Below are 27,845 nucleotides of genomic sequence, written 5' to 3' on the forward strand. Positions count from 1 at the left end.
AGGTACAGTCATCGGTAGCAATAAGACCGAGATTATTTGCTTTAAAGCAGTGTTTTCCAACCTTTTTGAGCCAAGGCACACTTTTTTGTTTGTAAAACTCTGGAGGCACACCACCACCTGAAAATGTTAAAATGTTAAACTCTGTAGCCTCTATTAACAATATAAAGTCATTCTCATCAAAGTTTTATCAACAGGAATCCAGTAAATCCAGAAACCAAGGACTTTTTTTAATAGTGCCTCCCTCAGTGTGAAACCTGGACCTGATGGATGAAGAGCTGAGATCCTGGTTTTCTAAAACTTCTCCATCACTGTCACTGACACAGTACTTTGATACAAGATGGTAGCAGGAGGTGGAGATGAACCACACTGACGTCTGTCACTTTACATTTCACCGGCAAAGTTCTGTGCTGCCCTCTAGTGGTGAAGAGTATTTATACATGATTACTCTTCAACACACTGCTCTCACTGCTGACAGTGGCGGTGAGAGCAAATGTTTTTTAGAAAAAAATGTGAAATTGGATAATTTCCCACGGCTCACCTGACTAGATCTCGCGGAAACACCAGTGTGCCGCGGAGCAGTGGGTGAAAAACACTGGTCTATAGAATGATTCTTCTAGAGCGACAGGTGTAATAATAGTAATGGGCCATCAAATCAACAGTTCTGTTGTAACACTTGTAACCCGCCTGGTTAAAAGGCTTAATATTATTATTCGTGTTGAAACGCTGTTTTATTTTTCGTTTTATTTTGAAAACTGGAAGTTTATTTTGCTGCAATACCGGAAGAAGCATGCAAAAACGCAATTAGCTTTACTTTGCTCATTGACGCACAGAGCACTGTGTCTTTTCTCATGTGCTGGTTGAAAAACACTTTAAAAGGTATGGAAATCGAATCTGAATGTATTGACTAGTATAAATCATAAATTTATTGATCTAATGTGGTTATAACTTCTGTTTAGAGGTTGGAGAAACGTTGAGGAAGCACTTTTATAGTCCCGAATCTCCTGAAGAGAATCTTGGTAAGGGAGCAACCACATGTTCCTATGGACTTGTATAGACGCCGCCGCCATTTTGTGGTCATGCTAGCGTATCATTTTCGTTACTTTTAGGTTAATTTTTGAAGGATACAAAGTTAAAAGAAATGTTTATTAGGTTACTTGATTTGTAAATTCATGGTGATACACACTGTCATTGAAATAAGTGCAATATGGAGGTATTGCTCTTCTTCCGGCTCTCGGCGAAGGAGGATGCTTCTCTCTTCTCTCCTCTCCCCCTCTCCTCTCCCCCCCTCTTCTCTCCTCTCCTCTTCTCTCCTCTCCCCCCCTCTCCTCTCCCCCCTCTTCTCTCCTCTCCCCCTCTCCTCTCTTCTCTCCTCTCCCCTTCTCCTCCCCTCTCCTCCACTCTTCTCTCCTCTCCCCTTCTCCTCCCCTCTCCTCCCCTCTCTCCTCTCCTCCCCTCTTCTCGCTTCTCTCCTCTCCCCCTCTCCTCTCCCCCTCTCCTCCACTCTTCTCTCCTCCCCTCTCTTCTCCCCCTCTCCTCCCCTCTTCTCTCTTCTCTCCTCTCCCCCCTCTTCTCTCTCCTCCCCTCTCCTCTCTCCTCGCCTCTCTCCTCCCCTCTTCTCTCCTCTCCCCCTCTCCTCCCCTCTTCTCTCCCTCTCCTCCCCTCTTCTCTCCTCTCCCTCTCTCCTCTCCTCCCCTCTTCTCTCCTCTCCCCCCCTCTCCTCCACTCTTCTCTCCTCTCCCCCTCTCCTCCACCCTTCTCTCCCCCTCTCCTCCCCTCTCTTCTCCCCCTCTCCTCCCCTCTTCTCTCTTCTCCCCCTCTCCCCCCTCTTCTCTCCTCTCCCCCTCTCCTCCCCTCTCCTCTCTCCTCCCCTCTTCTCTCCTCTCCCCCTCTCCTCCCCTCTTCTCTCCTCCCCTCTCTCCTCTCCTCCCCTCTTCTCTCCTCTCCTCCCCTCTTCTCTCCTCTCCCCCTCTCCTCTCCTCTCCTCCCCTCTTCTCTCTCTCCTCTTCTCTACTCTCCTCTCCCCCTCGTTCCTTGTACTGTCTCATGTCAGATCTATCAAGAGACTCTCTTCACTCCCCATCAGAATTTAACCTGAACCATGGAATTGATCGGCTGGTCTCTCAATGCGATCGACCAAATGTTTAGACACGACGATCAGCAAAGGAGAGCCTGCATGTCCTGATGGGACGTCTGCAGCCGGATACATGCTGGATTCCTGGGGTTCCTGGAGGTTCCTGAGGTCCCTGGAGGTTCCTGTGTTTGTCCATTGTTTCCATGGAGGATGTGGAGGACCTCTACATATTGGGATTCATGATAGCAGGTATGCTGCTGATTGGAGCTGGAGGCTTTCTGATCTATCAAAGTTGAGAAGACGCTAGCAGCTGCATTGGGAAGGCTGCCTATCGTCACTGAGGGACTGTGCTGAGCTTTGAACGCTCAGACTCATGTGATAAATCAACTCAAGAGTACGACTCTTGAACGTTTACGCGGAATTGGATCAATCTTGGAGGATATTGGAACTCGGTTGGGAAGCTAAAATCTTGCCACAATTGGAGCAGCATGCAGACCAGAGACACTCGAGGTCGACAGATAAAGCTGAATCGCCTGAACAAAAACAAACCTAATCTACATTTCGGACTCCCAGACACCCAGTCGCCAAGGCTGTGTTTGGTCTTCAACTCTCCTGGATGTGAACGTGCGTTAAAGCATCAACACAGATGTGTTGATGCTTAGATGTGCCTGAGGTGGATTTTTTTTTCTTCCCAATTACAGACTGAGCTCCTTAGAGCTCCTTAGAACACAGTCTGTAATCTGCCCCCCCCCCCCCCCCCCCCCACCTCTTGTTGTCCTTCTTTCCCCCAAACTTTCTATGCAATTCCATTGTACCTGTTACAATGACAATAGAGACGATTCTGATTCTGATTCTTACACTGTACTAGTCACACTCACTGTTGCGTGGAGTGGCGTTAAGCCAGCCCACATCTGGCCCCGGTCAGCCCACAGTGTTGCACCAGGTGTTAAGTTAGGGTGGAAGCAGCTTCCGGGTGGAAGGTGATCAGCTGTTGGGAGGCGAAGAGCGGAGCGGACAAAACAAAGGTGACTGCCTGTGATCAAGGGATCAACCAAACTGGTGAGCTGCACCGAGGATCACTGACCAAATAAGACTGGAGACGACTGCCGGTCAGAGCCGATACCCGGGCTTTCTACACGGACATTTGGCGCCGACGCTGCATGTTGCGTTCGAGTGAGCTCAGAAATATGACTTTTTCCAACACACTCTTTTCACTTTAGGTGTGGACAGTGGCTGATCCAGCCTAAATGTTATTTACCTCACCGCGTTGTTGTTGTTGTTTGGGTGGTAAAGAGCTGCTACATCAATGTGTATATACGATATGAGTAATCTATTGTTAAAGAAAATGAATTATTGTGATGAATTATACTTGAGCCACTGAAATGCACTTTAAAGAATGTTATGTATATTTATATTACATCAAATCTCATAATTATATTTTATACTGCTTAATGAATTAAATATCAGCATGATTATTTAAGTTAAATGATTAATTGAGGAATAGGTGATAACTTGACTGAAATAGTTTATTTTAAAGTAAATGTATTTAATATATTGGATACTTGGTGAATTTACTATAATTGTGATGCCATATTTCTGAAATGTTGTTGATTGAAGTGTTTATTATATTTTGTATAGTTACACTGGTGTTTGTTTGTTCAAGGTTTTTCACCTGCATAAAATAAATGAGGAAAAGAAATTAAAAGCCTCATCATTTGGGAGTGAATCCCAGCAGAAAACCTCCAGGAGTGTGAGAAGCGTGCACACACAACGCCAGGACGTAACACTCACTGAATGTGAATGTGGGTCAGATAAATAAGCTATTTCAAGATACATTTCATTTTAAGTTATTTAAAAAGGGTAAAAGCTGTAATTTTTGTTATTAAAAATTGTGTATTCCATTTATTTTATTTACTATCTAAAATCCTTTGTTAAATAGGGTTGCAATGAGATAATATGCTCAAGAAAATATGTTCTATACATTATACTACCCAAGTTAGTGTATTTTCCACAGATATGTAAATTCATTGCTAAAGTGTGATTGTATTATTACAATTCATTGACATTTCATGGCTTAAAATGATACATTTTGACTAAATAACACTTTTATTTGAATATAACAGTAGTTGAGTCTCTGCAACTATATTTTTTACTTTTGAAGGAATATACATATGTTGTACAACACTTTTTAATTTTTTTTTATATAATTGCAATTGCATAACAAGAATGTGTCTATAAAACTTGTTTTGTTAATACAGGTCAGATCTTTTCTTTTTTGAGACCGTGATACGGAGAAGTCTCAACTTTGGAGTCCACCAAGGGTGAGGAGTGGAATGGAAACGTGGATGGCGAGCCTCCCAGTGGAGTTCTGAGCTCCACCGCCAGTCCCGAGGATGCTGGGGGAGGATTGTGTCAGTCCCACTGACCGACACCAACAAGATTCTTCAACATTCAAGACTTACATTCCGACTTGACTATTTCCCCTGACTATATTTGACTTGAACATTGAATGGACTCAACAAGCTCCGGAAAGAACTTTCTTGTCACGGCTGGGGGCCGGTGCGTGGAGCTAGAACCTAGAAGCAGACCTCAAAGCAGTGAATTGTTTGCAAACGTCAAAGTTCTATTGTGGAAACAGGGAAAGGGGAGCTGGAACGGAGACGGGACCCGGGGAATCTCGGGGGGCTTCTTGGAACCGGGCCGGGACCCGGGGGAATCTCTGGGGGGGCCTCTTGGAACCGGGACGGGACCCGGGGGAATCTCTGGGGGGGCCTCTTGGAACCGGGACGGGACCCGGACGGGGAACTTCTTGGAACCGGGACGGGACCCGGACGGGGAACTTCTTGGAACCGGGACGGGACCCGGACGGGGAACTTCTTGGAACCGGGACGGGGCCCGGACGGGGAACTTCTTGGAACCGGGACGGAGCCCGGACGGGGAACTTCTTGGAACCGGGACGGAGCCCGGACGGGGAACTTCTTGGAACCGGGACGGAGCCCGGACGGGGAACTTCTTGGAACCGGGACGGAGCCCGGACGGGGACTTCTTGGAACCGCGACGGGACCCGGACGGGGACTTCTTGGAACCGGGACGGGACCCGGACGGGGAACTTCTTGGAACCGGGACGGAACCCGGACGGGGAACTTCTTGGAACCGGGACGGGACCCGGACGGGGAACTTCTTGGAACCGGGACGGGACCCAGACGGGGAACTTCTTGGAACCGGGACGGGACCCAGACGGGGAACTTCTTGGAACCGGGACGGGACCCAGACGGGGAACTTCTTGGAACCGGGACGGGACCCGGACGGGGACTTCTTGGAACCGGGACGGGACCCAGACGGGGAACTTCTTGGAACCGGGACGGGACCCAGACGGGGAACTTCTTGGAACCGGGACGGGACCCGGACGGGGAACTTCTTGGAACCGGGACGGGACCCGGACGGGGAACTTCTTGGAACCGGGACGGGACCCGGACGGGGAACTTCTTGGAACCGGGACGGGACCCGGACGGGGAACTTCTTGGAACCGGGACGGGACCCGGACGGGGAACTTCTTGGAACCGGGACGGGACCCGGACGGGGAACTTCTTGGAACCGGGACGGGACCCGGACGGGGAACTTCTTGGAACCGGGACGGGACCCGGACGGGGACTTCTTGGAACCGGGACGGAACCCGGACGGGGACTTCTTGGAACCGGGACGGAACCCGGACGGGGACTTCTTGGATCTCTGGCGTCGGAACAGGAACGGGAACGGGAACCACCCCGGGGAGGACACTCACTCCCCGGGGAGGACAACACCGACTCACCTGCGGCAGCAGCCAACAGGAGACTAACCACACGGACTGGAGACCAAGACAATCCTCTGGCACCAGACCCCCCTCCCTGCAGGGCTCAAGACTGCATGGCAATCAATTAGCTGATTGCCTGCAGGAGTGCCAGAGAGGCTCCGGTGCTGGAGCGAGGTGTGTGACTCCTGACATTTCTGCCGCCAGAGACACTTTTATTTTCTTAGTTTGGGCCCATAGGTTGTGATTTAAAAATGCATGTGCACTTTTTCAGTTTTTTGAACTAAAGTTCATGTTTAACTAAATTACTTGTGTGCGTGGTTATTGCTATATTCTTAGCTCCTATGAGCCTGGAGGTCCAGACGTGTACATACCTTGAAGTGGGTTACACACTGAAGAAATGGCATTATTTTTACCATAAGGTAAACAAAAACAATGGGTAACTGGAAACTTTGAACTAACCAAAATACTAACTCATTGTACTGAAAAGACTATATTTTTAGCCAGAAACATAGGAACAATAAAAATAAAACATCTTAAATATGTGCAGGATATTAATGAATCACCAGGACTTTTTTAAGCTTTATGTGCAGACAAATCACTTTCTGTTCCTGATATTTGTATGTGACTAAAAAAGAAGTTCCCTCACTGTTCTCCGTCCTTGTGAACCATTTCACTGTCCTGCCACAGCTTCAGAGTAAAGGTCAGTCAACTTCCTTCTACCAGGAAACAAGGAAATCCTTCAGCCGTCACATGAACACAGATGAAACATTATGCATTATCACATCTTATAATCTCAACATTTATTTTATTTGAATAGAAAATAAACATCTCCTGTTTCTTATTTGTGTGTCTTTGTGTTCTTTCCTACGGAGCACCCGAAGGGACATGGAGAAAATTAAAAAAGGAGAGGAAAAAAAAAAAAAAAACTTTCTCGGGATTTTGCAAAACTATTTTGTAAGATCCTTACAGACCCACCGTACCCCCCCCCCCCCAGACTAAGTTTATCCTTTCAGATCCACCGTACCCCCCATTGTTGCTGAGAGAAGCTAAAGCTAATGGAGGACACCCACCCATACGAGAGTTTTATTGAGTTTTATTTTGAAATCGGCCTAAAACATAAAGACATTCAAGCAGTGCTTAGCGAAAGGACATGCTTTTGCGAGATCTCACAAAACTTATTGCGAGATCCCGAGATAGTTTTGCGAGATCCCCAGAAATTTTTGCGAGATCTCGAGATAGCTTTTTTTTTTCCCTCCATGTCCCTTCTGGGGTTCCGTACTTTCCAATTTCAGTTACTGAGTATTTTTGTAACTGTGAGCTCATTGGTATCTTAGTAGTTATTTTGTGTTCAATACTGGACTTGTTCTTTTCAGGTCTAATCGCCGTTACTGTGTTCACTTGGATGTTTGTGTGTATTACATTTCACAACTTGGAGCCACTTTGTGCCTCTTTAAGCTGTTTTAGGAAATAAATGTTTGCAGCTGTTGAGTGTCACTTTTTATTTGATTGGCTCTTTTTCCTCTACAACTAGTGGCTTTAGATCTTCTTGTATGTTGTTTCTTTGCATTTGTCATTTTATATATTTGGATATATCGAATCTTTCTTTGGTAGGTTCATATATTCTGCAGTCACTTTTGTTGAAGCTGTTTGAACGTTTGTCACTTTGTAGTTGAATTACTTCTGTTTGTCATTGCAAGCATCGTCTCTTTTTCAATATGTGTTGTGTCTTTGTGTCTTTTTGTAGCTGTTTGGATGTGTGTATCATTTGAATGGGTTTGTTTCTTTTTGTTGCTATTTGTGTTTCTGTATCTTTGTAGTTTGTTTTTTTTGTTGCTGTATGAATGTTTGTAAATATGTCGTTTGTTTTTGGTCTCTTTGCCTCGGTTTCCTTTTTAATCTTTTTTTTTTTTTTTTTTTTTTTTTTTACTTTTTCATTTCAGCTGCAGCTGTGAAGCATTCATGGCTCAAAAAAGATAATTTATGTAATGACACATTATTCCCAACGTGATTTTTTTTTCAATTGTAAATTATTTCAAGAAGTCAGAAATCCCTCTCTGTCTTCATCTGCATGCAGTGAAGAAGTAATGTGTCTCAATAAAAACCAAACCACAAAGCGACATGATGGGAAGTGAACCCAAAGCACTGTCATATGCAGAAGTCAGTGTGAGTGTGGATGAGTGTCGGGATCAGAGGAGTTTCATTCAGCCACCATGAAGCTGCAGGTCGTCCTTGTACTGTGTGTTGTGTTCGCCCTCAGCCTGCAGGTAAGAAACAAACTCATCCTCAGAGTTTCATTGAAGATCCTCTACCTCTTTTCATGTGTGCATTTATTTACATCTCAGGCTCCTTCAGCTGAAGAGTGTTGGTGTGAACTGTGGAATGAAGAAAAGGCCTTTCCTCACGACAAACTCGGCATGGTGGAGAGAAACGCTTCAGATTGCAACAGCAACATCAGCCCAGACAAGGTAACCTCCAGCTTCTTGTGTCCGGCCGGGATTCTGCTGGAGGCTTTGATTTTTTTTCTCCCAAAATCTCTTTATTAACATTTTTCAATAAAGATGACATTTCTACGGAGCCCCTCTGGTGACATTGGTGAAAAAAATATTATTGCTTAATAACGCGTGGGAACGAGATAAATAAGTCGTGGCCACGCGTTATTAAGGCGTGAGATATATAAGACGTGACCTTTAACTCATCATCATTGTTCCTTTAGCTGCTTGCAAACATGGACGAGTTTGAATACATTTGGTTTTATTTCAATCTGGGAATGAATTACAATGATATTCTTCAGGCGCTTGCAGTTAGGCATGGAGTCATTCTTAGCAAGAGACACTTAATCCGGCTGCTCAAAAAGCATCGGCTCACACGCAAACAGTATGCGGACACCGGGGAAGTCATAGATTTCATCATGCACCAGCTGGAAGGACCTGGAATTGTTAGCCTTAATAACGCGTGGCCACGACTTATTTATCTCGTTCCCACGCCTTAATAACGCGTGGCCACGACTTATTTATCTCGTTCCCACGCCTTAATAACGCGTGGCCATGCGTTATTAAGCAATCATATTTTTTTCACCAATGACACCAGAGGGGCTGCGTACATTTCCAATTAAATTCAGGTTAATATTATAGTCAATAAAACAAAACTAACAACAAAAAAACCATGAAAAAATGGACATTGTTCACCCAATACAATAGTTGTTTTGTTTTTTTGTTTTTTTACATTTTCAGTAATTATACATTTGTTGTTCTAAACAAAGCTTCCAAGCTGAAGCTGAAAGCTACCAAGCTGAAGCTGTGTGTGTGTGTGTGTGTGTGTGTGTGTGTGTGTGTGTGTGTGTGTGTGTGTGTGTGTGTGTGTGTGTGTGTGTGTGTGTGTGTGTGTGTGTGTGTGTGTGTGTGTGTGTGTGTGTGTGTGTGTGTGAAAACAAAATTGGAGTGGAGTGGTTTTTGTATGCTAAAGAACAAAGTGGTGAGATCCCTGCAGAAAGCGAAGGCTGACTTCTTCCTGTCAGTATTAGCAAGGGCAAATGGAAACTGCAAAATTATATGGGATCAGATTTAAAACTTACTGGTGACCATCCTGGAGTGCATAGAGCTCTGGAAATCAAGATGGGGGAGGGGGGGGGGATCTAATACATGACCCAGGAGAATTGGCCCAAGCATTCAATCATTACTTTGTAGATTATGTGGCTAGTATTGCAAGTTGTTTAGCACCTGAAACTTCAAACAGTATCATCGACTCTATGGATAAAAATGTACCTGTTCTCAATTTAACGAGTGTCTCAGACAGTGATGTTTTACAGTGTATTAATTCTCTGCAGCCATTGAGAACGAGAGACATTTTTGGTATGGACACTATGATGCTAACAGAGCTACATCACATCACAGAGTACATCACTCACACACCCATTGCCAAAATAATCAATCTTTCTTTGTTGCAGGGAATCTTTCCTTGCATGTGGAAATCTGCTGTGGTTGTCCCAGTATTTAAAAATGGTGACCCACAGTGTTTGGCTATTTACAGACCTATAAGTTTCTTTCCATAACGTCCAAAGTTGCTGAAAAGTTGTTCTTAAATCAAATAATTGAACACCTCAACACTACCTCCTTTGCCCTACACCCGATGCAATTTGGCTTTAGAGCCAGAGTTACTCTACAGAAACTGCTACCTGTGTCCTTATCAAGAACATTCGAGGGTTGTGTCACGGGTAGCAGACAGGACCCAAGTGCTGGACTCTGGAGTCAGGCTGAGTTCAATCAAGTCTTTTATTCATAATGACAGTACAGACCGACGAATAGCATGCTGCTCCTGGACCTGAGGAGAGCAGCAGACTTGACTCCAAATCACTGGACAGGACGGACGAGACATGGACGACTAACAGACCAACACTGAACAAACACACAGACAGGACATATATGCTGCCTGTGGAAGTCCCTGATCATGTCTGGGTCCAAGATGTCCCTAGCAGGTACCCAGGCACGTTCCTCAGGGCCATACACCTCCCAATCGAAGGTATTGAAACCCCCGGCCACGCCGGCGAGCTGCCAGGAGCCGCCTGACAGTAAAAACCTCCTCACCCTCTACAATACGGGGGGGAGGAGGGGCACTGGAGGAGGGCACCAGGGGACTAACCTGGGCCGGCTTAACCTTCGACACATGAAAGGTGGGGTGAACATGAAGTGAGCGGGGCAAGCGAAGGTGGACTGCAGAGGGGCCAACAAGCTTAACTATTGGATAAGGTCCAATAAACCTTGACGCTAGCTTCTTTGCGTCCGAGCGGATAGGCAGGTCCCGGGTGGAGAGCCACACACGCTGACCCACCGTGTAAGTTGGTGCGGGATCCCGGCGCCGGTCTGCAAGCGGCTTGCGCTCTGCAGAACACTGCAGAAGCTTGCTTCTGGCCTTGAACCAAGCGCGCTTGCATCGCCGCACCATCGCCAGAGCTGAAGGGACACTAACCTCCGACTCCAGGGCAGGGAACAGGGGAGGTTGGTAACCGTACACGCACTCAAAGGGAGACAGCCCAGTGGACGAACAGGGAAGGGAGTTCTGCGCGTACTCTACCCAGACTAACTGCCTGTACCAAGAAGCCGGACTGTCAGAGACCAGACAACAAAGGATGGACTCCAGCTCCTGGTTCACCCTCTCTGTTTGGCCATTAGACTCTGGGTGGTACCCGGACGTAAGGCTCACCGTAGTTCCCAACAGCCTACAAAACTCCTTCCAAAACCGAGACACGAACTGAGGCCCCCTGCCAGAGACAATGTCCCGCGGGAACCCATGAAGGCGGAACACATGAGTAAACATCACCTCTGCCAGCTCCTTGGCTGATGGGAGCTTCGCTTGGGGCACAAAGTGAGAATCTTAGAGAACCGGTCCACTACGGTGAGGATGGTTGTCAGGTTTAGGCTACAGACATTTATTAAATCTGCAAGAAAGAAGAAGACAACACGAATGAGCTTTGGTTACTCGCGAGGAGAATGGCCTAGGAGCGTGTTCAGATTACACCTCCTACCCACTCTGAGCTTCAGACCATTTCTCCTGCGGTTTTATTTCATTAAACAAAGGGGAGGGTTTACAGGATACACATCATAGTAACAAAACATTCTGTGAGTTTTAACAGTTTATCAACTATGAATACAATCAAAGGACATCCCGCGCATGGGACGTCGAGATGGCAGCTGTGTGGAAGACGTGGCTCATCTTGTTTATCAGCCTCGGTCAGGTTGACCTGCTCAGAACATGTGATTAGTGAGCAGCGCCTCAGGGGCGCTGCTAAGAGAGAATACACAGAAATAAGATAGAACTTGAATATGAATATAATTAAGCACGAATATGGCAACTATATATAAAATTACTCTGACAATGGTGGTAAACCCTTCTGCGTCCGGGAGGCCAGTGTCAAAATCAATGGACAGGTCTGCCCATGGTCGGGTGGGTACCGGGAGTGGCTGCAACAGACCAGAGGAGGACCGAGAGGTCTTGTTACGAGCACAAACAGGGCAAGCCCGGACATACTCACGGACCTCCCTGTTCATTCCTGGCCACCAGAAGCGCTGTTTCACCACAAACATGGTGCGCTGAGTTCCTGGGTGGCAAGACAGAAGGTTAGTGTGGGCCCATTCAATAACACTAGACCGTACCGGGGAACACACAAACAGGTGATTGGGAGGACAACCTGGCTGCACAGTCACCCCCTCCAGAGCCCGCCGAACCTGCTCCTCAATCTCCCACGTCACCGCCCCCACCACACAGGTCGGAGGTAAAATTGGCGTGGGGGAACGAGGAGCAGGATCCGGTTCAAAGACCCGGGAAAGGGCATCAGGCTTCACGTTCTTAGACCCAGGCCGATATGAAACCACAAAATTGAACCGGGTGAAGAACAGAGCCCACCGAGCTTGCCGAGAATTTAGTCTCTTGGCTGACTTGATGTATTCGAGGTTTCTATGGTCAGTCCATACCACAAACGGGTGCTCTGCGCCCTCCAGATAATGCCTCCACTCCTCCAACGCAGACTTGATGGCCAGGAGCTCTCGATTGCCGATGTCATAGTTTTGCTCAGCCGGGGTCCACCGCCTGGAGAAAAAGGCACAGGGGTGCAGCTTCCCATCCTTACTGCTGCGCTGAGAGAGCACTGCCCCGACCCCGACATCTGAAGCGTCCACCTCCACCACAAACTGCCATCCTGGATCCACCATACTAAGCACGGGAGACGAGGTGAACCTGGCCCTGAGCTCATAAAACGCCTGCTCAGCCAAGGGACCCCAAGAAAACGGGACCTTGGGAGAAGTTAAGGCATGTAGTGGCGCCGCGACAGAGCTGAATCCCCTGATAAACCGCCGGTAGAAGTTAGCAAACCCCCAAAATCTCAATAATTGTTTGTGGTTACCCGGGGTCGGCCAATCCGCTACAGCCCTGACCTTCTCCCTGTCCATCTCCACCCTCCCCTCTGAGATGACGTGCCCAAGAAAAGAAACTGTGGGAGAATGAAAAACACATTTCTCGCTTTGACAAACAAGTTGTTGCTCAGAAGACGCTCTAAAACATAACGAGCATGCTTAACATGACTGGCTAGATCCGAAGAAAAAATCAAAATGTCATCAAGGTAAACGAACATAAACTTATTCAATGCGTTTCTCAGCACGTCATTGACTAGACTTTAAAAAACTGCAGGAGCATTGCATAAACCGAAACGCATCACCAAATATTCGTAATGTCCAGAAGGTGTGTCCGTTTTCCACTCGTCCCCTTGCCTAATCCGGACCAGGTGGTAAGCATTGCGCAAGTCCAGCTTAGTAAAGACCTTGGCTCCCTGCAGGCGTTCAAAGGCCGAAGTCATGAGGGGTAGTGGGTAGCGGTTCTTAATGGTCATCGCATTGAGGCCCCTGTAGTCAATGCACGGCCGAAGTGTCTTGTCCTTCTTCGCCACAAAGAAAAATCCCGCCCCGGCAGGGGAGGACGAGGGTCTGATTATCCCAGCCTTTAAGGTGGACTCAATATAATCCTTCATGGCCTGATTCTTGGGTTGTGAGAGCGAGTAAATGCGAACCTTGGGGGGAGTGCTACCTGGCAATAAATCAATGGCACAATCATAAGGACGATGCGGTGGCAGAGACGTCGCCTTCCCCTTATTGAACACCTCCTTTAGATCGTGGTAGCAGCTGGGAACTCGCTCGAGGTCCGGATACTCAGGAACCTCCACAGCTGCCACCTTAACTCCAGACACTGACCGACAACGTCCAGAACAATCCCCTCCCCAACTCAAAATAACCCCCGACTCCCAGTCAATATGGGGCTTGTGCAAACGCAACCAAGGAAGGCCCAGGATAACTGGGTAGGACGGACTTTGTCAGGAGTCACACACCTCGCTCCAGCACCGGATCCTCTCTGGCACTCCTGCAGGCAATCAGCTAATTGATTGTCAAGCAGTCTTAAGCCCTGCAGTGAGGGGGGTCCGGTGCCAGAGGATTGCCTAGTCTTCACTCCGTGTGGAGGTGAGTCGGTGTTGTCCTCCCCGGGGAGTGAGTGTCCTCCCCGGGGTGGTTCCCGTTCCCGTTCCCGTTCCTGTTCCGAAGCCAGTTCCAAGAAGTCCCCCCGGGTTCCGTCCCGGCTCCAAGAAGTCCCCCCGGGTTCCGTCCCGGCTCCAAGAAGTCTCCCCGGGTCCCGTCCCGGCTCCAAGAGATTCCCCCGGGTCCCGTCCCGGTTCCAAGAGGCCCCCCTGAGATTCCCCCGGGTCCCGTCCCGGTTCCAAGAGGCCCCCCCTGAGATTCCCCCGGGTCCCGTCCCGGTTCCAAGAGGCCCCCCCTGAGATTCCCCCGGGTCCCGTCCCGGTTCCAAGAGGCCCCCCCTGAGATTCCCCCGGGTCCCGTCCCGGTTCCAAGAGGCCCCCCCTGAGATTCCCCCGGGTCCCGTCCCGGTTCCAAGAGGCCCCCCCCTGAGATTCCCCCGGGTCCCGTCCCGGTTCCAAGAGGCCCCCCAGAGATTCCCCCGGGTCCCGTCCCGGTTCCAAGAGGCCCCCCTGAGATTCCCCCGGGTCCCGTCCCGGTTCCAAGAGGCCCCCCTGAGATTCCCCCGGGTCCCGTCCCGGTTCCAAGAGGCCCCCCCCTGAGATTCCCCCGGGTCCCGTCCCGGTTCCAAGAGGCCCCCCAGAGATTCCCCCGGGTCCCGTCCCGGTTCCAAGAGGCCCCGCTGAGATTCCCCCGGGTCCCGTCCCGGTTCCAAGAGGCTCCCCGGAGTTCCCCGGGTCCCGTCACCGTTCCAGCCCCCCTTTCCCTGTTTCCTCAATAAAACATTTACTGTTTGCAAACAACTTTCTGCTTGAGGTCTGCTTTTGGGTTCAGGACACTCCACGCGCCGGCTCCCAGCCGTGACAGACTTAACCCTAAATGAAATGAAATCTCCTCAACATGGGAGGGACCAAACAATAACTGAACAGAAAGAGTCTTTTTATCAATAGAGAATATCTTACGTCCATCTAAAGCCTTCAAGGGCAATGATAACAGTTCCGTGGGAATATTGTGTCTCTCAGCCCACTTAAGGTCCATAAAGTTCTCATCTGCACCAGAGTCAATGAAAACATCAACGTCTAACGTGGTGTCGGCATACCTCAGTTGAGCTGGCGGGAGTCTTCTTAAAGGTGCAGTGGAGGAGTTCTTAAGACTCACCGGGGCCCTCCTGAACCCAGGTGAGCCTGTCCCTTTAAGAGGACACGCTGCAGCTCTGTGCCCGTGCTGACCGCAGTACAGACACAGGCCGCTGGCCAGACGCCGATGCCGCTCCTGCGTGGAGATGCTGGTGCGGCCAAGCTGCATCGGCTCCTCCGGAGGTTGTGCAGCACTCGGGACTCGCTCCTGCTGGGAGGCGGGGCGGAGAGGGGCGTGCTCCTCCCGCGCGCTCCTGGATTCTCCTACCCGCTGGTCAGTCTGCCTCAGGCGATCACGGACCGTCAGACGATTCTCCATCTTGACCGCCAGGCCAATGAGGGAGTCCAAGTCGTCGGGGAGATCCCTCAGGAAGAGCTGGTCGCGAACCGGGCTGGCCAGCCCGTAGAGGAAGGTGTCCCGCAGTCACGCGTCGTTCCAGGCGCAGTCTGCGGAGAGAGTGCGGAACTCAATCACGTAATCGATCACCGACCTCCTGCCTTGACGCAGCGCTGCCAGCGCTCGAGCCGCCTCCTGTCCGCCGGGACGCCGATCGAAGATCTTCGACAGCGCCTCTGCGAACTCGTCCACCGTGTCACACAGCCGGGACTGGCGGTTCCATTCAGTGGTGGCCCAAGCCTCCGCTCTGCCGGACAGGTGGGAGATGATGTACGCGACCTTCGACCTCTCTGTTGGAAACGCGCCCGTATGCTGGCCCAGATGCCTCTATGCCTCTATGCCTCTCCTTGTTCGGCCTGGAAGTTTAGCTGGACGGCCGTGTCTTGGTAGGTTTACAGTTGTGCCATACTCTTTCCATTTCCGGACAATGGATTGAACAGTGCTCCGGGAGATGTTCAAAGCTTGGGAAATCTGTTTACATGGACTTCTATGGACTTCATGGTCCTGTTTGCTCCCCAATATTCTCTTAACGAACCTCTGAGGCGTCACAGAACAGCTGTATTGGTACTGAGATTACATTACACACAGCTGGACTCTATTTAGTCATCAGGTCACCATTCAATCATTCAGCAGTCATCAGGCAACTTCTGAAGGTCGTTGGTTGAACTCAGAGAAAAGGGGGCAGGATACTTTTGTGTTTTATTTGTGAACAAAATGTAAAGTCATGTATAATTTTCTTTGCACTTCACAATAGTGTGACACTTTGTGTTGGTCTTTCACATAAAATTCCAATAAAATATATTTATGTTTGTGGCGTGTAATGTGACAAAATGTGGAAAAGTTCAAGGGGTATGAATACTTTTGCAAGCCACTGTACGTTGAACCTCATTTGATTTAAAATTGAGTCTGGATTTTTCTCCTGGATTTTTTCTACGAATAAATTTTAAGAATTGATTGAAACACAAGTTTTGGCAGACTGGATACGTGAGAATACCAGGTGATGATTCCTTCAAGGGACATAAAGCAGAATTGAAGCCAGGCCACTGTTGTTCATAGGGTGGCAGTGTTGAGTCATTTCAGCAGTTGGTTCTTCGCCTGGTTTTACCAGGTTTTTCGTAGTTTAGTGGTCCAGACTGGGAGGGAAGATGCGTAATGACCTTGGCACTTCAACCTTCATCACGAGATTGATGCTTCAAGAGGAGTTTGGCCATCAAAAAAAAAAAGCATCTCGCTCACACCACACATTTTTACCTGCATCTGAAAACACTTCCTCCTGAAACTCAATTACACCAACCTGGAAACAGCAGCTGGAAAATCTCTCAAAGCTGAATTTCATTCTGAAGGTATTCATTGTGTTTCGTACCTGGGATGCTCTTGCCAACGATGAGTGAGCTCAGGCTGGAGTAGAGGCGGACGTAGTGGGCGTATCTGTTGCTGGAGGTCATCATTACCAGCCAGTACCAGTTCTGCTTCCCCGGCTCTGGTTCTGGATCTCGACCCCAGGCTCCGTACGAGTACGAGCCGGGATATTCTCCTGCTGTGAAGACCTGCGGTCCCGTGACATTCACAAGCCGCCCATGGGGACAGGTTCCTGAGGAGGAAGTCAAGAGAAACTCAACTTAAAATTCTTTAAAAATAGTAGTAAGCACTGGTCCATCAGTGACATCCATTTTTGGTGCAGATGAGGCTCTTTGTGGCGCTAAGCTATCAGGCACTGGTCCATCACTAAATTCCGTTTTTGGCATGACCAAGTCTTTGAGGTGCTGCTGTGAGCATTCGCTTTAACATTGGGTGTAGGTGGGGAAAGCTGTGGTGGTGGCTAAATGGCAGTCTTCACTTCCCGTTCACAAGCATCAGCTCCAATGCTACTCCTGTTTGACTGTGTGCTTTCATATTTTTGCAAAACCTCCATTTTTGCATCTGACTCAGCAAGAGCAGTCTGCATTGCATGCATTTCCTTTCTTAGCCTTTATGGCGGCTTCTATCCCATTGATTATCTGTCATTCTCACACCCAAATACTCCTGCCAAGCATTTTTCATATTGTCTAATGTAGTAACATCGTCAAGTTGTGACAGCAGATTGTGATTTTTAGCTATTAATATGTTTTTGACTGGATCAGACAGAGGTGTGGAAATGATGGTGTGAATGCTTGATTTACTAGTGGGTTATGTATGGAAGCATTTTTCCCAGATTTTAATTGAATGTGAGACAACAGGACTCTTAAAATGTACAATGAATGGACAACCAAAACCACATGGAGCGAATATTACATGACCAATAATATAAAGGGAAACAAGATAACCCCAACATGTTGGTCTTTGCAGAAGTCTTTTTGATTCTAGTTTTTTTTTATTCCATATGTAATGTGACATTAGAGAATCTATTTAATTTATCAAAGAATACCATATTAATGAGAATAGGGATTCATCGGAACAGGAAAAAGGATTTGGGAGGGATATTCATTGTTACCATGTTAATCGCCCTGCTCTTGAAATCAGCAAGTTAATCCATTTATCTGTATTCTCTTTGGTTTGATCATATTAGTTTAGTGAGATTATGTTTAAATAATCCACAAAATTCCTGAGTGACTTATTTTTAATTCACGGCCCTATAATTGTTCATACAGAAGGTGATTACTGAGTCCTTTCACTGCTGTACGGCTCAGTTTTATAGAATGAGTCGTCCCCCAGTCAAAAGGTTGGTGGTTTGATCCCGTCTCTCCACAAGTTGAATACTTGTCCACGTCACTGTGCCTCCACGCTGCTAAACAGGAAGAACAACAGCACAGTAAACAGATTTCACTTTCCTACCACTTAAGCAGTCCCCAAAGTGCTTTACACCAGTGCTTCTCAAATGGTGGGGGGAGCCCCCCTGGGGGGGCGTGGTGGGGTGTCAGGGGGGGCGTGAGGCGGGCGTGACTTTCAGTATTAGTGTCTTTATTCATGCTTGAATGATTAAAAAAAAAAAGGGCCTCCAGCTCATTTTATTAATTTATTTTGATAATCAGGCGATTGTATGCAGAATGCTGGTGCCAGCAACTCATACAGTGGTTTATACAGATAAATAAATAAATATTATCAGGTTCTCAATGGTAGTACAATTCGGGGGGGGGGCTGAAAAAAATTCTGTCCTCTCGGGGGGGGCATGACAGAAAATAATTGAGAACCACTGCTTTACACTGTTAATCACATCCATCCATGCAGTTGTAACGGGTGATTTGGACTTGGAAAACGATGAGTCGATTGCAGAAAAGATTTAAAATATAGTGAATCTTCTTCTCGTTGGCCTTCCTCCACTCTGGTTCCTCAGCCATTAAAACTCACAACATTTAAAACTGTTGAACATTAAATCTGAACAATGAAATAACATTAAATGCAAAATGTGTTATACTGTCATCTGATGGACACATAAATACAATACATGGGGAGGAACAAAGGAAGGGAAATAAAATACAAAATTAAAACATACCTGCAGAAAAGATTTGAAATATAATGAATCTTCTTCTCATTGGCCTTTCTCCACTCTGGTTCTAAACATAAAACGAAAACAGTTTTCAGCTGTGCTGACGTCACAAGGCGCGCTTCACTAGCAAACCATGCCAAAATGAATGAACCTCTATACGTCTCTAAAAGTTAAAATAAAGGTTCAAACAAAACAGCTCAGTAACATGACACCACGCTATGACAAACGATATACAGCAAAAACGTTGACATAAACTACTACATTTACAGACAAAACAGCACGACGTTGCGGCAGTGAATTCCCACACGACTTGCCCTCAGCTATCAAAACCAACACTGAGGAGTATGGCGGGAGGATCGACGGAGGCCCGGGAGGGACAAACGAGACACAGCGCAACAAGGCGATTCAAAAATAAAGCAAAATCAATCAAATATTGGCAATGAAAATAACCTATTGAGATAAAATTCACAAATACTCAACATAACCATAACAAACGTCAATTGAAAATAATAATTAATAAAATGCATTTTTAACTCCGCTACACCGTCACACATCAATACGAGCGGTTGCCATGCGAGGCACTCAATCCATCCAATTAGAGTCGGGTTCAGGGTCTTGCTCAAGGACTCTTCAACGTGTGCAATTGAGCTTGCAATCTTCCAATTGAGAGACGACCACTGTACCAACAGAGCCACAGGAGCTCACGGGTTGGTGGTTTGATCGCTGGAAAAAACAACAGGTATTTGTTTATTCTACATGCACCTTGAGGGGTGGAGCTTCCATGGGGTTTGTCCTGTGAGTATCCTCGCCCTTGTGTGGGGGTCTGCCCCCAACTTCAGCCCGGGTGTGTGTTGAAATGTTTTATTTCATTTCAGCTGTGGTGAAAAGGTTTGATGTTTGTACATCACCAAAGAAATGAATCAGAATGTGAATCAGGACATTCAACAGTTATGAAACAGGTGCTCTCTGCAAAGAGATTACCAAATGGCTAATCTATTTTTTTCATTAATAACCTTTAATAAATGTGTGTCTCTGTCTGAAGATGCCCTTGGTCTTCATGAGAACATCATGGAGAAGCTTCCGGTGGTTCTTGGTGACAATGTGTAGTTTAACTCCATCCTTCACTCTAACAGCATGAATCCCCATCAAGTCCTTCTGAAGCCTCCTCAGCCCAGAGCCACAGACACTCCTCCGCTCTGCTTCTGGAGAGCTGCAGTGATTCAGGTGCCATTTTACCGGTGGTCTCTGCTGTCTGCAGACTTTGGAGCTGGAGAGTCTTTTGCTGGGTTTGGAGAGGCGCATCGCACAGGTGCACAGAGACGTGTCGGTCCTGGAGAGGGAGGACGACGGGGAGCTGTATGGCGTGCTCAGCCTGTACGTTGTGGAGAACGAGGTGGTGGAGATCCGGCAGCTTCTGGACAAACTGAACCACACCGTAGAGGGAGACCAGCACCTCAGCGCTGACACCACCCAGCAGGTAGAAGCCTCTGCACGCCACAAACCTTCCTTCTGGCGTTTTGGGAGCCTGTTTACATGACAAGGGGCAACAACCTTTTGAAGACGCTCCCACTCCGTTTCTGTGGGACCACAGCCATAGTAAATAAGTTATTTTGCACATGCTCAGTAGGTGGACAATAAGAACAATGTCCATATTCTCCAGGGGCTTGGTAGTTTTATACTTGACAGTCCCCGTAATAACAATCCAACTTGGTGGTCTGTCCAGTAGAATACTCCCGCTGTTAAAGTTGATCAATTTGGCTCAAACTGAGTCAAACTCTTCCGCTTCAGCTTGCAGACCTCCGAGCGCAGATGGGGGAGATGGAGACGTTCGACACCATGGAGGTGGTGAAGGCACGGCTGGCCAACCAGCTGCTGAAGAAGGACCTGGACGTCTGCAGGAACAGCCTGAATGCCACTGTTCCCCCCAACCCGCCCCCCCAGGGTGAGCCATAAACAGCCATTCATATCATACTGAGGGAAGCAAGTACTTACTACTATTTTTAAAGAATTTTAAGTTGAGTTTCTCTTGACTTCCTCCTCAGGAACCTGTCCCCATGGGCGGCTTGTGAATGTCACGGGACCGCAGGTCTTCACAGCAGGAGAATATCCCGGCTCGTACTCGTACGGAGCCTGGGGTCGAGATCCAGAACCACAGCCGGGGAAGCAGAACTGGTACTGGCTGGTAATGATGACCTCCAGCAACAGATACGCCCACTACGTCCGCCTCTACTCCAGCCTGAGCTCACTCATCGTTGGCAAGAGCATCCCAGGTATGAAACACAATGAATACCTTCAGAATGAAATTCAGCTTTGAGAGATTTTCCAGCTGCTGTTTCCAGGTTGGTGTAATTGAGTTTCAGGAGGAAGTGTTTTCAGATGCAGGTAAAAATGTGTGGTGTGAGCGAGATGCTTTTTTTTTTTGATGGCCAAACTCATCTTGAAGCATCAATCTGGTGATGAAGGTTGAAGTGCCAAGGTCATTACGCATCTTCCCTCCCAGTCTGGACCACTAAACTACGAAAAAACTGGTAAAACCAGGCGAAGAACCAACTGCTGAAATGACTCAACACTGCCACCCTATGAACAACAGTGGCCTGGCTTCAATTCTGCTTTATGTCCCTTGAAGGAATCATCACCTGGTATTCTCACGTATCCAGTCTGCCAAAACTTGTGTTTCAATCAATTCTTAAAATGTATTCGTAGAAAAAATGCAGGAGAAAAATCCAGACTCAATTTTAAATCAAATGAGGTTCAACGTACAGTGGCTTGCAAAAGTATTCATACCCCTTGAACTTTTCCACATTTTGTCAGATTACACGCCACAAACATACATATATTTTATTGGAATTTTATGTGAAAGACCAACACAAAGTGTCACACTATTGTGAAGTACAAAGAAAATTATACATGACTTTACATTTTGTTCACAAATAAAACACAAAAGTATCCAGCCCCCTTTTCTCTGAGTTCAACCAACGACCTTCAGAAGTTGCCTGATGACTGCTGAATGATTGAATGTTGAGCTAATGACTAAATAGAGTCCACCTGTGTGTAATGTAATCTCAGTACCAATACAGCTGTTCTGTGACGCCTCAGAGGTTTGTTAAGAGAATATTGGGGAGCAAACAGGACCATGAAGTCCATAGAAGTCCATGTAAACAGATTTCCCAAGCTTTGAACATCTCACGGAGCACTGTTCAATCCATTGTCCGGAAATGGAAAGAGTATGGCACAACTGCAAACCTACCAAGACACGGCCGTCCAGCTAAACTTCCAGGCCGAACAAGGAGAGGCAGCCAAGAGGCCCATGGTGACTCTGGACCAACTGCAGACATCCACAGCTCAGGTGGGGGACTCTGTCCACAGGACAACTATTAGGCTGCACTCCACAAATCTGGCCTTTATGGAAGAGTGGCAAGAAGAAAGCCATTGTTCAAAGAAACCAGAAGAAGTCCCGTTTGCACTTTGTCACAAACCATGTGGGGACACAGCAAACATGTGGGAGAAGGTGATCTGGTCACATGACACCAAAATGCAAAACGTTATGTGTAGCGGAAACCTAACACTGCACCTGAACACACCGTCCCCACTGTCCAACATGGTGGTGGAACCATCATGCTCTGGGTGCTGCTCTTCAGCAGGGACAGGGAAGTTGGTCAGAGTTGATGGAAGATGGATGGAGCCAAATACAGGACAAGAAAACCTGTTGGAGTCTGCAAAAGACTAGAGACTGGAGGGTCACCTTCCAGCAGGACAACTATCCTAAACATAAAGACTTGAGACTGGAGGGTCACCTTCCAGCAGGACAACTATCCTAAACATAAAGACTTGAGACTGGAGGTTCACCTTCCAGCAGGACAACTATCCTAAACATAAAGACTTGAGACTGGAGGGTCACCTTCCAGCAGGACAACTATCCTAAACATAAAGACTTGAGACTGGAGGTTCACCTTCCAGCAGGACAACTATCCTAAACATAAAGACTTGAGACTGGAGGGTCACCTTCCAGCAGGACAACTATCCTAAACATAAAGACTTGAGACTGGAGGGTCACCTTCCAGCAGGACAACTATCCTAAACATAAAGACTTGAGACTGGAGGTTCACCTTCCAGCAGGACCACCACCCCAAACATAAAGACTTGAGACTGGAGGTTCACCTTCCAGCAGGACCACCAAACTAAACATAAAGACTTGAGACTGGAGGGTCACCTTCCAGCAGGACCACCAAACTAAACATAAAGACTTGAGACTGGAGGTTCACCTTCCAGCAGGACCACCACCCCAAACATAAAGACTTGAGACTGGAGGTTCACCTTCCAGCAGGACCACCAAACTAAACATAAAGACTTGAGACTGGAGGTTCACCTTCCAGCAGGACCACCATCCTAAACATAAAGACTTGAGACTGGAGGTTCACCTTCCAGCAGGACCACCATCCTAAACATAAAGACTTGAGACTGGAGGGTCACCTTCCAGCAGGACAACGATCCTAAACATAAAGACTTGAGACTGGAGGGTCACCTTCCTGCAGGACCACCATCCTAAACATAAAGACTTGAGACTGGAGGGTCACCTTCCAGCAGGACCACCACCCTAAACATAAAGACTTGAGACTGGAGGGTCACCTTCCAGCAGGACCACCATCCTAAACATAAAGACTTGAGACTGGAGGGTCACCTTCCAGCAGGACCACCAAACTAAACATAACACCAGGGCTACAATAGAACGGTTTAAAACAAAACATATTCATGTGTTAGAACGTCCCAGTCAAAGTCCAGACCTAAACCCCATCGAGAATCTGTGTCCAGATGTGAAAACCGCCGTTCACAAACTTTCTCCATCTAGTTTGACTGAGCTGGAGCTGTTTTGCAAAGAAGAATGGGCAGAAATGTCAGTGTCCAGATGTGCAAAGCTGGTAGAGACAGACCCCAAAAGACTTGCAGCTGGAATTGCAGCAAAAGGCGGTTCCACAAAGGGGGGATGAATACGCTGCACTTTTCAGTTTTATTTGTGAAAATAATGTACAGTCATGTATAATTTTCTTTGTACTTCACAATAGTGTGACACTTTGTGTTGGTCTTTCACATACAATTCCAAAAAAATACATTTGTTTGTGGTGTGTAATGTGACAAAATGTGGAAAAGTTCAAGGGGTATGAATACTTTTGCAAGCCACTGTATATTCTAGTGCGGCTAGTGGTTAGGGGCGATTCTGGTTTGAAAAAAGAGTCCATGTTTCAACTGAAGTCCAACACCAATATACATGTTCTAACAAGAAAAACTGCAATTTACAGGTGATGACTCCTTTAATGGTACCTAAAACTTGCTTTTCTTTCTAGGTAACATATTGATCCACTCCTCCAATCCGACAACCAACACCATCCAGGGTCCCAATAACGTTCTATACAGAGGAGCCTTGTACTACAACTGCTACAACCAGCATGATGTGTGTCGGTTCAACCTCACGGCAAAAACTGTTTCCAGCTTCAAACTACCCGAAGGCACCAGGTGAGCTGGTGGACAGGAACTTCTTCTCTCATGCCTGGTGTATCTAGAAGCTGTAATCCTGCTCCTGCCTTGGTTTTCCATCTTTATGGGCTATTTTCCAGTTAGAGGTTTCCAGAGTGGATCATCTTTTTCCTAATACCGCACCGGGTTATAAGGCGCACCTACATTGATTGACATAATTTACAACTTCATTCATACATAAGGCTCACCACCCTATAAGGCGCATGGAACAGACCAGTGGTCAGCAACCTTTATAGCTCAAAGCCATTAAGTTACATTTTCCATTGCTTCTAACACCCAGAGAGGTGCACACACTTTATTTTGATAGTCCTACCTGCAGCCTATGCCAGTACCACACTACACACAAAACCTTCTTCACTACTGGTTGACAACTTACAACTACCGGTAATAATAATAATAATAATAAACTAAACTACATGAACTAAGCAACAAAAACACAACACAACACAATTATTACCGACACCACAAACCAAATATAACCCCCAATAATTGCATTTAAAACACCACAAACAGCTGCAATGAATTATGGGAGTTTCTATCGGCTGCACTGAGGAGCTCAAAACATGAATTTGTCGCTGCAAGGCATGATGTCCCATCATGCCTTGCAGCGACAAATTCATGTTTTGTGTTGTTGGAGGTTATTGTGGGTTGTTGTTGGGCTTGGTGTTGTGTTGATTGTGTTTATGTGTTTTTGTTCCCCAGTTTAGGGAGTAATTATTTCATCTAGTTTATTTTGGTTTGTTAGAATGTTGGTGTGCAACCATGAGTGATTAAGGTGTTGTGTGGAGTGTCGTCCGCACTGAAGATCCGGTTGCAAAGTTAGAGTTGTCAAAATAAAAGCTTCTAGTTGTTCAACTGTCAAATAGCAGCCTGGAGTTGAACAATCGTCCATATATAAGGCGCACCGGGCTATAAGGCGCACTGGCAGCTTTTAAGAAAATTTGAGGTATTTAGGTGCGCCTTATAGGGCGGAAAATACGGTACTGTTCATCTCATGTTTCTTCCTTCCTCACACTAACCGCCTCCATGTTTTCCTCATTCGTCATAAGCGTCCACTCATGATGGAGCCACCTCAGCCTTGTCTCTCTCTCTCTGTTTCCCTCCAGCTGTCCCTCTAATGCACATGTGTCGAACTCCAGTCCTCGAGGGCTGCAGCCCTGCACGTTCTCCATGTGTCCCTGCTTCCACACAGCTGATTCCAATGAGCAGCTCGTTATCTGGCTTTGTGCTGAAGGTGTTGATGAAGCATCAGGACATTCAGTGGGAGACGGGGAAAACGTGCAGAGCTTCGGCCCTCCAGGATCTGAGTTTGACACCCCTGCTCTAATGTCTTGATCCTGTTGATTCTGCTCAATCCCAGTGAAAACCTCCACATCTCCGTCTCTGACTCCTCCAGGTCGGCGTCCCTGTCCTGCACAGAGGTTGGAGGACATGGATGTGAATCGACACGATTATTATGACTCCAATTCCATTTTCTATTCTGCTTCACAATTTGGTTCTTTTCTCCACACTCAGCCGGAACTAGATCCATCACCTGATGATCACGTATCCTGTAAAACCATGAAGAAGATGGATGAAACTCTTGTGTTTGTTTGTTTTTTACTAGATATAACTCAAAGGGGAACTTCTGCAATCTGGATGAATGCTACCCGTACACTGACCTGGACCTGGCCACCGATGAGTCTGGCATCTGGGTGACTTACACCACCACCCAGGACTTCGGAAACCTGGTGCTTTCCAAGGTGGAAGAGGGCGAGCCGCCGAGGCTCGGCCAAACCTGGCACACTGCCATCTACAAGCAGGCGGTCACCAACACTTTCATGGCCTGTGGAGTTCTTTACGCAACCCGATTCGTGAGCAAATACGTAGAGGAGATCTTTTATGCACTGGACACTTCGACGGGGAAGGAGCGATTCAATGTGGGGATCCTCATGAAGAAGATGGCTCCAAACATTCAGGCCCTGAACTACAGCCCAGTGGACCAGATGTTACACGCCTACTGCAACTCCAACCTGGTCTCCTACAAGGTTTGGTTTGAATAAATGTGCATAGAAACAAGAGGAAGGAGAGGTTATCTGAAAACACTGAAACGGTGAAGAATCATCTGCCGGCTGCCTGGCAGAAAAGATAAATAAAGAATCTAAAATCAGTGTAATATTGTATTTCTTTTATGGGATGCTAAAATACTACCAAAATGTCTTCACAGCTGAGGGATCATCAAAAGGTTTTTCAAACTCGGCACCATGTTTTCTCTCATCACTCCTTCAGAGTTAACCACCTGCTGGAATCAGAAAGTAAAAACGTATCTGAGAAGGCAGTGGATTTGATTGTTGCTTTCCAGTATAGAATAAGAGAGAGACTTGGGAGGAACAGAGACTCTTGAATAAAAGTCAAATTGTTACGGTGCGACTTTGGAGACTCGGGTGTGGATAAACCAGCTGGAGACAGACGTGTACACTGGTAAGAGTTTATTTAACAAAACGGAGTGAACAGAAAAGGGAGCCAATCCTAGTTGGGTTCGGGTCTCAAGAGCTTGAGGTTCTGCGGGCTCCGGTGGCAGATAGCCGAGGCTGCGTTGAGGAAGCGGGGGCTACTGGGGGCTGGAGTCAGGTCTGGTCGTGGTGGATCTCAGAGCTGAGGCAGGTGAGTGCAGGGAATGTTACGATCCAGCACTGAGTGGAGTCCAGCACCTTTAAGAGGAGAAGACGAGCTCCACCCGGTCGTCACAGCTGAACTGAATCAGGTAATTAATCCTCAGCAACTCCACTTCCTCAAACTGCCTGGAACAAAAGGGAGGAGAGACAGGAGAGGGAAACACCCAGCCACGCCCTAACAGGCCTCTGAGGACTGGGCATGACACAAATCAATGAAAAAGTGCTTTAGAAACACATTATAGTCACAAATGTATGAAGCCTGTAAACAGGGCCATAGCCAGAGTTTTAGAAATACTGAGGTCCACTGCTCTTCATCTTCCTGCATATAATTTACAAAGTAGAGAACAAAATAAAGACCAAAATTAATAAAAAATGTATTCATTTAAAACACAAGTGACTTCTATATGTCGTCCAGGGCTAGTAAAAGCTTTGCTTGGGCAAGTGAATCATCAACCCAGCTTGCCCGACAGGCTTGTGGTTTTTTAGGAAATATTTTGATGTTTTTTCAGCAAAAATCACTTGGTGTCACCAATGGATCACGCCACCGCAGGGTGTGGCCATTTCTTGCCCCAAGAGCGCGATCACATGATTCTCGCGTGAATGAGATGATAGCGTGGGAAAACACTGATTGTGGCCGCTATTTTATTGCTGATTCGTGTTCCTCATTCTGGTCTTACCTGGAAAACAGGCATTCTGATTGGATAACACCGTGTAATTCCTCGGGAATCCATTAAATTACGTCATCCGCCATTTTTTATTTTTTACTTTCATTAACATTTAGAGCATTCTCCAGTCA

The 27,845-nt window shown here is 47.1% G+C and overlaps 1 protein-coding gene across 1 annotated transcript; it reads left to right on the forward strand.

The window, feature by feature from the left end:
- Positions 1–8,071: 8,071 nt before the first annotated feature.
- Positions 8,072–26,437, forward strand: LOC308137101 (olfactomedin-4-like; the record flags this gene model as incomplete). The annotated part of the gene is made up of 7 exons (XM_080505675.1): positions 8,072–8,125; positions 8,204–8,326; positions 20,125–20,343; positions 20,655–20,808; positions 20,909–21,136; positions 24,206–24,374; positions 26,002–26,437. 7 exons carry the CDS (start codon positions 8,072–8,074, stop codon positions 26,435–26,437), a joined length of 1,383 nt encoding a protein of 460 aa, XP_080361801.1.
- Between the last annotated feature and the right edge of the window lie 1,408 nt (positions 26,438–27,845).

Source organism: Blennius ocellaris (assembly GCF_963422515.1).
Source record: "Blennius ocellaris genome assembly, chromosome: 12".
NCBI classification, from domain to species: domain Eukaryota; kingdom Metazoa; phylum Chordata; class Actinopteri; order Blenniiformes; family Blenniidae; genus Blennius; species Blennius ocellaris.